General features: G+C 34.2%; 1 protein-coding gene across 1 annotated transcript in view; it reads left to right on the top strand.

Moving 5' to 3' along the window:
- SLCO4C1 (solute carrier organic anion transporter family member 4C1) overlaps positions 1-13,734 on the top strand; it is a 69,893-nt gene that overhangs the window by 35,353 nt on the left and 20,806 nt on the right. The window contains exons 6-8 of the mRNA XM_063088094.1: positions 6,883-7,001; positions 9,190-9,334; positions 9,898-10,093. Coding sequence (XP_062944164.1) covers positions 6,883-7,001; positions 9,190-9,334; positions 9,898-10,093 — 460 coding nt within the window. The remainder of the gene's footprint in view (positions 1-6,882; positions 7,002-9,189; positions 9,335-9,897; positions 10,094-13,734) is intronic.

Below are 13,734 nucleotides of genomic sequence, written 5' to 3'. Positions count from 1 at the left end.
TATTTATTTACTTATTTTATTTTATTTTTTAAATAGGGAGTTTTATTTTTAATTCTAGGCCAGGTGTTGTTTTCTGTGTGATTAGTAAGAGTCACAGATTGATCCTATTTGTTTTACAGAACTTCAGTTCCTGCCTATGCAAACTTTTGATTATCTATCTTCATTTTAGGACATACTGTGTAGAAATTTTAATAGTTATGGGTTTTATTTATTTCCAATAATCAGTAAAATTGTGTGCATATTCACCTCCTTACTACTTACTAAATTTATTTCTTATGTTTTATTTGGAATCTTGCTTTATATGTTTGCAAGATACAAAACCTTTTAAGCTATTAATTTGTATTCAGTTAGTCACTATTTTCAAGGTCCAATCCGCCTTAAATCATTTTCATTAATTATTTGTCATTGAAAGTACAAGTGCTTATTTTTTTCAATTATCACCAAAGTCACACTGTTGTATACTCATGTTTTTACCATATTTTAATATTAGACAGTCTGTCCAGAAAGATGAGGTTAATGGAAAAAAAATCTACTCCTCTCTCTGAGATCTTGTTTCTGTGTAATCATGTAATTAAAATACATATCTGGGCCAAGAGGTGAGCCCAGCCCAGGAGACGTGAGTGGTGGTGCAGTCTGCCCCTCTCCCCCTGGACCTAGAAGGAGATGCCAGGTCCCCGTGGCATGCCACACTGAGAGGCGAGTCGAGTGGCTCATTCTAAGGTCGCAGATTCTGGAATAGGACCCAAGGTGGTGTATTAGCCACTACCACCCCTACTCTCAAGCAAGGACCATACACTACCACAGTAGCAGCCAGGCCCACTCTCAACACTCAACTAGAGGCTCACTCAACTACACTGTTAGAAGAAGAGTCACCAGTAAAGCCTGCAAATAGAGGAAGAAATCTTGATTCTCATATCCAACCTCAGTGTAACAGAAGAAGCAAACCCTCTACCAAATGACTAAACATCAATGAAAAAATACTACAACTACAAATAAGCAAGAAGATATGACACCACCAAAGGAATACAGCAGTGCTCAAATTTCAGATTCCATGGAATAGGGAATCCTTGAAATGTCTGAAAAAGAATTCAGAGCAATGATCTTAAGCAGACTCAAAGAAATAAAAGAAGACTTAATTAGAGAACACAATGAAACAAGAAAAAATATCCAGATTATGAAAGAGGAAATCTACAAAGAGATTAATACCTTAAGAAAGAGTGTAGCAGAACTCCTTGAAATGAAAGATTCACTCAGTGAGATAATAAAACACAACAGAGAGTCTGAGCAGTAGGGTAGAGCAGGCAGAATAAAGAATCTCAGATCTCGAAGATGGTCTTTTTGAAATAACCCAGGCAGACCAAAAAAAAAAAAAAAAAAAAGTGAAAAAGAATCAAAAATAATAAGGAAAATATAGAGAGATAACAGACAACTTCAAGTGCTTTAACATCCGAATTTGTGGGTATTCCAGAAGGGGAAGAGAAAAGAAAAGGTATTGAAAACCTATTCAAGGAAATAGTAACAGAAAACTTCCAAAGTATAGGGAGAGATACAGACCTTCAGATCCAGGAAGCTCAGAGCTCTTCAAACGGATTCAATCCAAAAAGATCCTCTCCAAGACACATTATATTTAAATGTGCAAAACTTAAAAACAGAGAGAATTCTAAAAGCAGCAAGAGAAAAGCATCAAGTCACCTTTACGGGAGCCCACATCAAGGAGCAGACTTCTCAACCGAAACCCTACAGGCCAGAGGAAAGTGGAATGATATATTCAAAATACTAAAAGAAAAAAATTGCCAGCCAAGAATTCTCTACCCAGCAAATCTCTCCATCAGAAATGAGGGAGAAATAATGTATTTCCCAAACAAACAAAAGTTGTGGGAGTTTACCTACACATGACCAGCCCTGCAAAAACTTCTCAAGGTAGTACTGCATCTGGAATCTGAATAATTATGACCTCTATCACAAATACACAAGAAAGAGCAAAACTCACCATTAAAACAAATATGCCAATGAAGAAAGAAGGTATATCATGCCACATTAAGTCTCCAACTAACATTGAAGAAGCGAAATAAATGGGGAAGTAATGATCAAAAGATATTTAAATCATCTAAACAAAAAGCAATTAAATGACAGGAATTAAGCAATACTTGTCAGTAACTGCCCTAAGTGTGAATGGATTAAACTCCCCATTCAAAAGACACAGACTGACTGACTGGATTAAAAAGCTAGACCCAAATATATGCTGTCTCCAAGAGACCCACCTCACCTGTAGAGACACACACAGACTAAAAGTGAAGGGATGGAAAATGACATACCATGCAAATGGAAACCAAAAACAAGCAAAAGTAGCTATTATATCAGACAAAATAGACTTTAAACCAAAATACATAAAAAGTGTCAAAGAAGACCACTATATAATGATAAAAGGATCTACCCATCTAGAAGACATAACAATCATAAATATATATGCACCAAATACTGGAGCACCGAGATATGTAAAGCAAACATTCTTAGACCTAAAAAAAGAAATAGGCTCTAATACATTAGTAGTGGGTGATCTGAACACCCCTCTCTCAGTATAGGAAAGATCTTCCAGGCAACAAATCAACAAAGAAACACAGGATTTAATCTACACCTTAGATCAACTGGACCTGGCATTTATGTACAGAACATTTCACCCAGCAGCTAAAGAATATACTTTCTTCTTATCAGTTCATGGAACATTCTTAAGGATAGAGTACATATTAAGTCACAAATCTAGTCTCAGCAAATTAAAAAAAAATGAAATCATTCCAATTATCTTTTCAGACTGCAATGGATTCAAACTGGAAATAAATAACAAGCAAAACTCTGGAAACTATACAAATACATGGGAACTAAACAACAGACTCCTGAATGGTGTATGGGTTCAAGAAGAAATGAAACAGGAAATCAAAAAAGTTCTTGAAACCAATGAAAATCAAGATACATCACATGAAAACCTGTTGGACACTGAAAAAGCAGTACTAAGAGGCAAATTTATTGCCATAAGTGGCTACATCAAAAGAATGGAAAGACTTCAAATAGACAGCCTAACACTATGCCTAAAAGAACTTGAAAAGCAACAGCAATCCAAACCTAAAGGTAGTAGATGGAAAGAAATAATTAAGATCAGGGCAGAACTAAATGAAATAGAGACCGATAAAATAACAGAAAAGATCAATGAAGCAAAAAGTTATTTTTTCGAAAAGATGAATAAAATAGAAAAACCATTACCTAGATTAACAAAAAAAAACAAAAACAAAACAAAAAAAAAAGAAGAGAGAAGACCCAAATAACAAAAATCAGAAGTGAAAAGGGAGACATTACAACTGATACCACAGAAATATGAAAAATCATTAGACTATTATAAACAACTGTATGACAACAAATATGAAAATCTGGAAGATACGGATAAATTTCTAGACACATACAAACTACCCAGACTGAACCAACAAGAGAGAGAAAACCTGAACAGACCAATAACAAGCAATGAGATTAAAGCAGTAACCAGCAATCTTCCAACAAAGAAAAGTCTGGGTCCGGGTGGCTTTACAGCTAAATTCCATCAAAACTTTTAAAGACGAGTTAATACCAATTCTCTTCAAACTATTCAAAAAACTGAAACAGTAGCTACTCTCCCAAACTCATTCTATGAGACCAACATTAACTCTAATACCAAAACTGGATAAAGACACAACAAAAAAAATTACAGGCCAATTTCCTTGATGAACACAGATGCAAAATTCCTCAGCAAAATATTAGCAAGCAGAATACAGCAACACATTAAAAAAGTCATACACCACGATCAAGTGGGATTCATACCAGGGATGCAAGGATGTTTCAACATACAAAAGTCAATAAATGTGATCCATTACATCAACAAACTCAAGGACAAAGACCATATGATTATCTCAATAGATGCTGGAAAAGCATTTGAAAAAAATCAACATCCTTTCATGATAAGGACTCTCAACAAATTAGGTATAGAAGGAAAGTATCTCAACACAATAAAAGCCATTTAGAACAAGCCCTCCACTAGTATCATTCTGAATGGGGAACATTTGAAGGTCTTTCCCTTAAGAACAGGAACAAGAGAAGGATGCCCACTCTGACCACTTCTATGTAACATAGTACTGGAAGTACTAGCCTGAGCAATCAGGCAAAAGAAAGAAAGAAAGGGAATCCAGATTGGAAAAGAAGAAGCCAAACTTCCTCTATTTGCAGATGACATGATATTATATATAGGAAAACCTAAAGGCTCTGTCAAAAAATTCCTAGAGCTGGTTAATAACTTCAATAATGTTGCAAAATACAAAATAAATGCCCCCAAATCAGTTGCATTTATATACTCAAATAATGAGCTAACAGAAAGAGAAATAAAGAAAGTAAGCCCATTTACAATTGTCATGAAAAAAATAAAATACCTGGGGATCAATTTAACCAAGGATGTGAAAGATCTCTACAATGGGAACTACAAACCACTTCTGAAAGAAATTAAAGAAGACACAAAAAGATGGAAAGATATTCCATGCTCTTGGATTAGAAGAATTAACATTGTGAAACTGTCTATACTACCCAAAGCAATTTACAGATCCAATACAATCCCCGTCAAAATACCAATGACATTCTTCACAGAAATGGAAAAAAAACAATCTTAACTTTCATGTGGAACAACAAAAGACTCCGAATAGCCAAAGCAATCCTGAGGAAAAAAAAAAAAAAAGCCAGAGGCATAACACTATCAGACTTCAAATTATACTACAAAGGTATTGTAACCAAAACAGCATGGTACTGGCATAAAAACAGACATTCAGACCCATGGAACAGCATTCAGAACCCAGAAATCACCCTTCACACTTACTGCCATCTGATATTGGACAAAGGCAACAAAAATCTACAGTGGGGAAAAGACTGCCTCTTCAACAAGCGGTGCTTGGAAAACTGGTTATCCATATGCAGAAGAATGAAAGTAGGTATGCACCTCTCATCATACACTAAAATCAACTCAAAATGGATTAAAGATTTCAGTATAAGACCTGAAACTGTAAAATTACTCAGGGAAAATATAGGTGGAACACTTCAGGCACTAGGTCTGGGCACAGACTTTATGAACATGAGCCCAAAAGCACAAGCAGTAAAAGAAAAAACAAACAAATGGGACTGTATCAAACTAAAAAGCTTCTGCACAGCAAAGGAAACAATCATCAGAGTGAAATGACAACCTACAGAGTGGGAGAAAATTTTTGCTAACTGTGCATCCAACAAGGGATTAATATCAATAATATACAAGGAACTCAAGCAATTATACAGTAAAAAAAGAAATAACCCAATTAAAAAATGGGCAAAGGAGCTGAATAGACATTTTTCAACGGAAAACATACAAGCGGGCAACAGGTACATGAAAAAATGCTCAACATCACTAGTCATCAGGGAAATGCAAATAAAAACTACATTGAGATACCACCTCACCCCAGTTAGACTGGCTATAATCAAAAAGACAGTGAATAACAAATGCTGGCGAGGGTATGGAGAGAAGGGAATGCTCCTACACTGTTGGTGAGACTGTAAATTAGTACGACTATGGAAAACGGTATAGAGGTTTCTCAAACAGCTACAAATAGATCTTCCATATAATCTAGCAATCTCACTTCTGGATGTATACCCAGAAGAATGGAAAGCATCATGTGGAAGGGATACCTGCATCCCCATGTTCATTGCAGCTCTGTTTACAACAGTCAAGACATGGAACCAACCTAAATGTCCATCGATGGATGATTGGATAAGGAAAATGTGGTATATATACACCATGGAGTACTACTCTACCGTAAAAAAGAATGAAATACTCCCATTTGCAACAACATGGATGAACCTGGAGAAACTTATGTTGAGTGAAAGAAGGAAAGCACAAAGGGATAAATACCGCATGTGTTCACTCATAAGTGGGAGCTAAGAGAGAAAGAAGGAAGGAAAGAAAGTCCACAGTGGTGTGTTGGACTTGCAGAGGGAGAGAGCATTCTTTAGGGTACCAATAGCAGTGGGTGGGAAAGGGGGAGGGGGAAGGAGGTTGGGGCTAATTGGGTGAGGGACATGGGGTACAAATGCTATTTGTGGTAATGGGTATGCTGCCAGTGTGAATCTGGCCCTCATATCAAAGGCGCGAAGGGTGACGATCAGCTTTGTATCGTGAATATTCATAACCAATAAAATAAATACACATCTATCTGTTAAAGTATTTTTCTCTATACTGAAGGTATTTAGTTGTTTTATTGTTATTTGAAACAGGATAGACGATTAAATTTTCGAAATGGGTGAAAGAAAAGTTGGCAGACTAGAAGAAGGTAGAATCATTCATTTCTTTCTACCTGAGCTATCCAATTTAAAATTCCATACGTTGACTGTTTTCTCAGATTTATTTACAATACCATTATTGCAAATTAAAGGGACATGTTAATAGATGGTAAATATTATTTCATCTGCTAAGTATATTAGAATTAAAAAGAGCAAAGTTAAAAAGCCACAAATGTATATTAATATATAAAGAATGAAAAAGAGACTCATTAGGAAGGAAGAAAAATTTTTAAGAGATTTTAATTGGAGACAGTAAAATGTGATTAGAGGAAAATTGTCTCATTTTAATGTTTAGACTAGTTGGAACTTCTTTAAGCTAGTGGTAGTGAACGCTAGCTCTTCAGACAGCCTGATTACATATGTAGATATTTGTACACTTTTGGTGACAAAGTGAGGAACTGGCCTTTTATGTTATGGAATTGATATACTTGTGGAAATGTGTGCCTTAAAAAGTAAGCATTTTTTAAAATGAAGAGTGAAGTGATACAGGAACTACATTTACTGTTTTTTTAGGTACAGCAAAAATTCAAGCTGGAAAAACTTCTCAGACTCATCAGAATAAGAATAATTCTTTACAATATGCAGATGAGAATTTTGGAAAAAGTATTAAAGATTTTCCAGCTGCTGTCAAGGTAAAACTGTTCTCTCTCTGTCTCTCTCTATCTCTCATACACATACACACTCACACTCCACATGTACATATATGTAGATGTGTGTATGTGTTACATACACACGTAAATAACTACACATGGATACATATACACACACATACAAGGGTACTTCAAAAAACTTGTGGAAAAGTAGAATGGAAAGGTAATACAAAACTTTCCATGAACTTTTTGAAGTACCCTCATGTAATATGTATACACACAAATATTTTCATAGTACATTTTTTGTTGCTTATTTACTACAATTCTAGTTCTTATAAATAACTCTTCAGATTTAGTTTTATTATCCTTTGAGTAAATAAAAACTATTCCAGAGCAGAATGGTTGAAAGAGCATAAGTTATCTTATTGGCAATATCAGTATTCAGAGGTTCCTTGTTAGCGCTATAGCCCAGTATTCCATGGATAACTGATCCATACAGATCAGTTATCACTGAACTGTAAATATATATTTGATAATGCCAAACCAATACTTTTCCCTGATGAAAGATGTGGCGGTTAGTGGTAACTTAATTTGAAGCTGAGGTTAAAGAAACAAAGGTATTATGTTCTATTCTGTTTTACTCAGAAGAAAAACTATTTAACATCATAAAAGCTTTATTCATAAGAGAGTTTATAATGAATAATTATTTACTTTTCATTATTTTTTGCTTCCTTCTCAAATGAAAATCTTAAAGTGTTTTATCTTCACTCAGCACATCTTTCAACTCTCCCTTTCTCCTCCCCATATATGCACATTCTTGTATTTTGCTGAGATTGTTCATAATTTTAATTCTAACTACAATTATTACAGTAGTTTTGTTCTATTTCATATATTTCCATTTAATTTATTTTATAAATGCTAATTTATATTACTAACAAGAGTCATTGCCCACCATTGCTTTTTTAATCCTTATGGTCTCTTGCTTAGAGATCTCTATTCTGATTCACATCGCTATGGATGAGCATTTTGTTGCCACTTTTCCTTGGATGGAATACAACTTTTGTATCTTTGAATGTCTGAATGATATTTCTCACTGAACAAATGCTTTTGGGGCATTCCCCTTTAATTTCAGTAATCTGTGGATATTGTTTGCTCTTTTCTATTTAAATGTGTTGCAATTGAGAATTTCGATTTTGGTGCGATTATATTTATTTATTCCATCTCTAAGTTTGTAAATTTTTAAATTTATTTTTGATTTTGGGAAATTTAGTAGATTATGTCTAAGTATCTGGCTTTTTTCATTACTCCTTCTGGGAATCCATTATCTTTTTCAATCTGAAGACTTAAGTATATTCTACTACTACTATTATTATTATTATTATTATTACAAATTATTGCATGTTTTCATCCAGGTACTTCCTCTTTTGTTTCTCCTGTTATTCTTAGGTTATCTAATTCTGACTTCTAAATCTCTTACCCTGCCCCTTTGTGACTCCTCTGTGTGTGTGTGTGTGTGTGTGTATGTATGCGTGTGTATGTATGCCTGTGTGAGTGGGTGTATGTGTTACTTGGTTTTATGAAATTTTTTTTGCATTTAATATTTCAGAACTATGATTTGGTTTTCATTTTGTAGTTAAATATATTAAAATAATGGATCTCTCTGTTCCCCTCTGTAGATAAATAAGATTCTGAAAGCTCTAGCAATATAGATACCTACCTAAAATTTTTATACCCTACACCTGTCTAAGTTATCTTAGACTATTAAGTCCTTTAATCAAGGAACAACACTATGAGTTTGGTAGTCACAGTCTCATTTGTGCTCACAGTCTCAAATTTTTCATTTACTAGACATAATTTTTAAAAAACAATAAAATATTAAATAGGAAGTAGACTTACAGTAAGCATATTTTTAGTAAGACTGGGGAAGGGAACCTTTCTAGGTGGACTTTTACCTCCTTTCCTCAGTCCTTCGAATGTGATAAAGGCATAATCACTGTACTGATGAATTATCTGTCAGTACTCCAGGTACCCTATAAATTTTCTCATCATTGTATATGTAAATCTATTAATTATCTTTAATTATATTTTTGTGCTGGAGGAAATGCCAAAATTTTATAGGTAATTATATTGTGTTTATTAAAAATTGTACTATTATATCATGTACATTCTAATGCTGTTCTTTGTAGTATAATCATAGTTATTCATTTGGTTAACTGTATTTTTTCTTTAGAATTTGATGAGGAATACTGTGTTTATGTGTTTAGCTGTATCAACATCTTCAGAAGCCTTAATTTCTACTGGATTTGCTACATTTTTACCTAAATATATAGAAAATCAATTTGGATTGACATCCAGCTTTGCAGCTACCCTTGGAGGTAAAACATTTCCTTTGTTCTAATTTAATCTAATACTTTTAATTTACCACATTACATTTTTATTAGGATAATATATAATTTTAGATATTCCATTCCTTAAAATTTAAACTTTATGCTAATTTTGATAAAAGTTTCTGATTTTCTGACGTTAGTCAATCCATTGTATGAACTTGAGAGAGACAAAGGCTGTAAGGCAAAAAAGAATTTGTGTTAATCTTTAAAAAAAAAAAATTTAAAACAATTTTTTGGTGGCTGGCTGGCACAGGGATCCAAACCCGTGACCTTACTTAAGGTTATAAGGTGTTATAAGGCTGTGTTGTAACTAACTGAACTAACCGGCCAGCCTAGAATGTGTGTTAATCTTAGTGTTCAATACATTAATTTTACTAATTCCTTACTTCATGGAACTATTAAGTCATTTATGTATATATTTCTATATCAAGTGAATACATTTGTATGTTAAAACTGTATTGGTGCTTGTTTTTGGTGCCTTCCAGTTGTTGGTATGAGTTACTGAGCATACTTATATGTTTTCTCACTGTCTGTGCCTTCTTTCTTATTAGGGGCTGTTTTAATTCCTGGAGCTGCTCTTGGTCAGGTTTTAGGTGGTATCCTTGTTTCGAAATTCAAAATGACCTGTAAAAATACAATGAAGTTTTCATTGTTCACATCTGGAGTTGCTCTTGCGCTGAGTTTTATATTTATTTATGCCAAGTGTGAAAATGAGCCATTTGCTGGTGTGTCTGAATCATATAATGGGTAAATATATTTCAATGCTTTTTGATATTACTATCAGAGTAATAAACTATGTATGCATTTCCAAGTATATGCTTTCTTAAATAAAATGGTGAGAAATTGTCTCTTTTTTTCTTAATTAGAAGACTTTCCTTTTCTATTTAAAAATTTTTTGGTTTTTTGTTTTGTTTTGTTTTTTAGTTTAAAGAACTGATGTATTCTTAAAAGTTGGGGATATTTATTCAGAGAGCATTTAAGGAGCCACTATCATGTACTGGGTGCTATGCTTGGTGCAGGAATACAAAGATTAATTCAAAAGAGTCTTTGCCTTTAAGGGATTCCTTTACTAGGGAGCATTTTACATTATATGTTCCTACCAATTTAAATTTTTGAAAATGGAAATGACTCCCTGTGATTAAATTCTCTTAGGTAGTTTGAAGTAGACCAGAAGAGAAATTAAAATGAAGCTAGTCATAGGTAATACTAATAATCATTGTTATATCTTCTTAGAGGTCCATGTTCATTATAAAGAAATAAATTACTTCTTGTTGTTCTGACCTGTAGTTATATTTCTACCTGTAACTGGCTTGACCACTTATGTTTCTTTCTTTCTTTGCCTTGTTCACTTTGCTTTGAAATCCTAAGCCATGAATAGGGAATCAGGTAGGAGGGGGTCCAGCAGTGTAGTTAGTTTATAGCTCACAGAGCTGCTTTAATTATTTCACTACATGTGTTTGAGGCTGATGAGGGAGGTAGTAGTCCAGGTCAGGGACTCCATAATTTTGTATAATATGGGATTCAGATGACATAAATACAATGTACTTTGGAGAAGTTTGCAGCAACAACAATGATCATAATTTGTAGTTGCTGTTCACATGTCTGTCATTCTTTTATATTAGTGTGATACTGAATACTCTAAATCCGTGTTTAGTTAAGCCCCATTGCATTTATTCAACATTTGTTAAATGCTTTCTCTGGCAGACCTTTATAGCAAAATCCCTATTCTAAAAGAGAGATTGGAAAATAAAGCAGTGAATGAACAATGAATTAGTAGTACTATGGAATTCAAAAGAAAGAGAGCTTTTCAATTTTTTATTTGATTAGATTCATGAAAGGCTTCATGGCATAATAGCAAAATGGCGTTTAAATATCCTCTAAATAAAATGGAGTTTAAATACAAAGAGTTTTGAGTGGTAAAGACTTGAGAGGAGGAAAAGGCAGAAGGGACATGCCATGCCCAGGGTATTAAATGCTATACAAAGCAAAGGTGAGATTCAGCGACCGGTTTGAATGGGGCTTAGGTTACGTGTCTGGAAATAGTAGAAAAATATCTGGAAATGTTGAAATGTAGGTAGAAGTAAGTTGTGCAGACCTGACTTTTATCCGTATAACTTCACCCAAACTTATGCCAACAAACCACTTTCTCTGTATGTTCCTTTTAGAAAAACAGAAAGTTCTGGATAGTTTAACACAATTTATCATCCTGAATAACAAAGTAAATGTGAGTCAATTTGGTATTTTTTATCTTTAAAAAAAATTTTTTTTATTGAAACATAATTGATTGTATATATCTGTGGGGTACAGTATTGAATATCGATACCTGTGTGCAATATGTGGTGCTCAAATCAAAATAATTAGTATATTCAGCATTACACATTGTAATCATTTTTTGTGGCCCTTTACCAATTTCTTGCTAATCCTCCTCCTCCCCACTTCATTCTGCTGGTGGCCTCAGTTTGGTTCTCTCCTTTTGAAAATTCAGTGACTAATTGTGATTGTTGTAGCTTCCTTTCTTTATTTGTTTGGTTGGGTTTTTCTTTTTCTTTTTTTTTCCAGCTTCCACTTATGAGTGAGGACATGTGATATTAATCCTTCCTTGCCTGGCTTATTTCACTTAATGTAATTTTCTCTAAGTTCATCCATGTTGCCCTGAATGGCAGAATTTCATTCCTTTTTTATGGCTGTGTGGTATTCCATCGTGTATATATACTACATTTTCCTTATCCAGTCGTCCCCCAATGGACATTTAGGAGGTTGGTTCCAACTCTTGGCTATTTTAAGTAGAGCTGCGATAAACATGGGAGTGCAGGTATCCCTTTGACATGATGATTTACATTTCTTTGGGAATATACCCGGCAGTGGGATTGCTGGATTGTATGGCAGTTCTATCTGTAGTGGTTTGAAGAATCTCCATACTGTTTTCCATAGTGGCTGCACTACTTTACAATCCCAACAGCAGTGTAGGAGAGTGCCCCTTTCTCCATATCATTGCCAACATTTGTTATTCTCTGTCTTTTTGGTAATGGCCAGTCTAATTAGGGAGAGATGATATCTCAGTGTGACTGTGGTTTGCATTTCTCTTATGCTGAGTGATGCTGACCATTTTTTCATGTGTCTGTTAGCCTTATATCTTCCTTTGCGAAATGCATATACAGCTCCTTTGCCCATTTTATAATCAGGTTACGTGTTTGTTTTACTGTTAAGTTGTTTGAGTTCTTTGTGTATTCTGGATATTAATCCCTTGATAGATGGATAGTTTGCAAATATTTTCTCCCATTCTGTAGGTTGTCTTTTCATTCTGTTGTTTCTTTTGCTGTGCAGAAGCTTTTTAGTTTTATATAATCCCATTTGTTTATTTTTTCTTTTGTTGCTTGTCCTATAGTGGTATTATTCATAAAGTCTTTGCTCAGTCCTGCCTCCTGATGTGTTTCTCCTATGCTCTTAGGAGTTTCATAGTTTCAGGTTATATATTTAAGTCTTTAATCCATTCATTAGTTGATTTTGGTATACGGAGCTACAAATCTAGTTTCATTCTTCTACATATGGATGTGCAGTTTTCCCAGCACCATTTATTGAAGAGGTAGTCTTTTTCCCAGCATATGCCTGTGTCACAGATCAGTTGACTGTAAGTATGTGGTTTGATTTCTGGGTTCTCTATTCTGTACCATTGGTCTGAGTGTCTGTTTGTATGCCAGTACCATGCTCTTTTGGTTACTATAGATTTGCAGTATAACTTGAAGTCAGGTAATGTTATACCTCCGGCTTTATTTCTTTTTACTCAGGATTTCTTTGACTATTCAGGGTCTTTTTGTTGTTGCGTATGAATGTTAGTATTATTTTTTCTGTTTCTGTGAAGAGAGTCATTGGTATATTGAAAGAGATTGCACTGAATCTGTAGAACACTTTGGATAGTATGGACATTTTAAAATGTTAATCTTCCAATCTAAGAGCATGGAATGTCTTTCCATCTTTTTGCATCCTCTTTAATTTCTTTCAGCAGTGATTTGTAGTTCTTGTTCTAGAGATCTTTTATGTCCTTGGATAAATGTATTCCTAGGCATTTTATTTTATTTTTTTGTGTGACTATTGCAAGTGGGCTTGCTTTCTTGATTTCTTTTTCTGGAAGTTCGTTATTGGAGAATAAAAATAGTACTGATTTTTGTGTGTTGATTTTGTATCCTTATAATTTACTGAAATTGTTTATTGGCTCTAAGAGTTTTCTTGTAGACTCTTTAGGATCATGTTCTCTGCAAACAAGGACATTTTGACTTTGTCTTTTCCAGTCTGGATGCCCTTAATTTCTTTCTCTTGCTTAATTGCGCTGGCTAGTACTTCCAATACTGTTAAATAGGAGTGGTGAAAGTGGACAAGCTTGTATTTTTCTT

This window comes from Cynocephalus volans, chromosome 2, assembly GCF_027409185.1.
Source record: "Cynocephalus volans isolate mCynVol1 chromosome 2, mCynVol1.pri, whole genome shotgun sequence".
Taxonomy (NCBI): domain Eukaryota; kingdom Metazoa; phylum Chordata; class Mammalia; order Dermoptera; family Cynocephalidae; genus Cynocephalus; species Cynocephalus volans.
The sequence above is the reverse complement of the archived record's forward strand: the minus strand, read 5'-3'. Positions and strand labels throughout refer to the sequence as shown.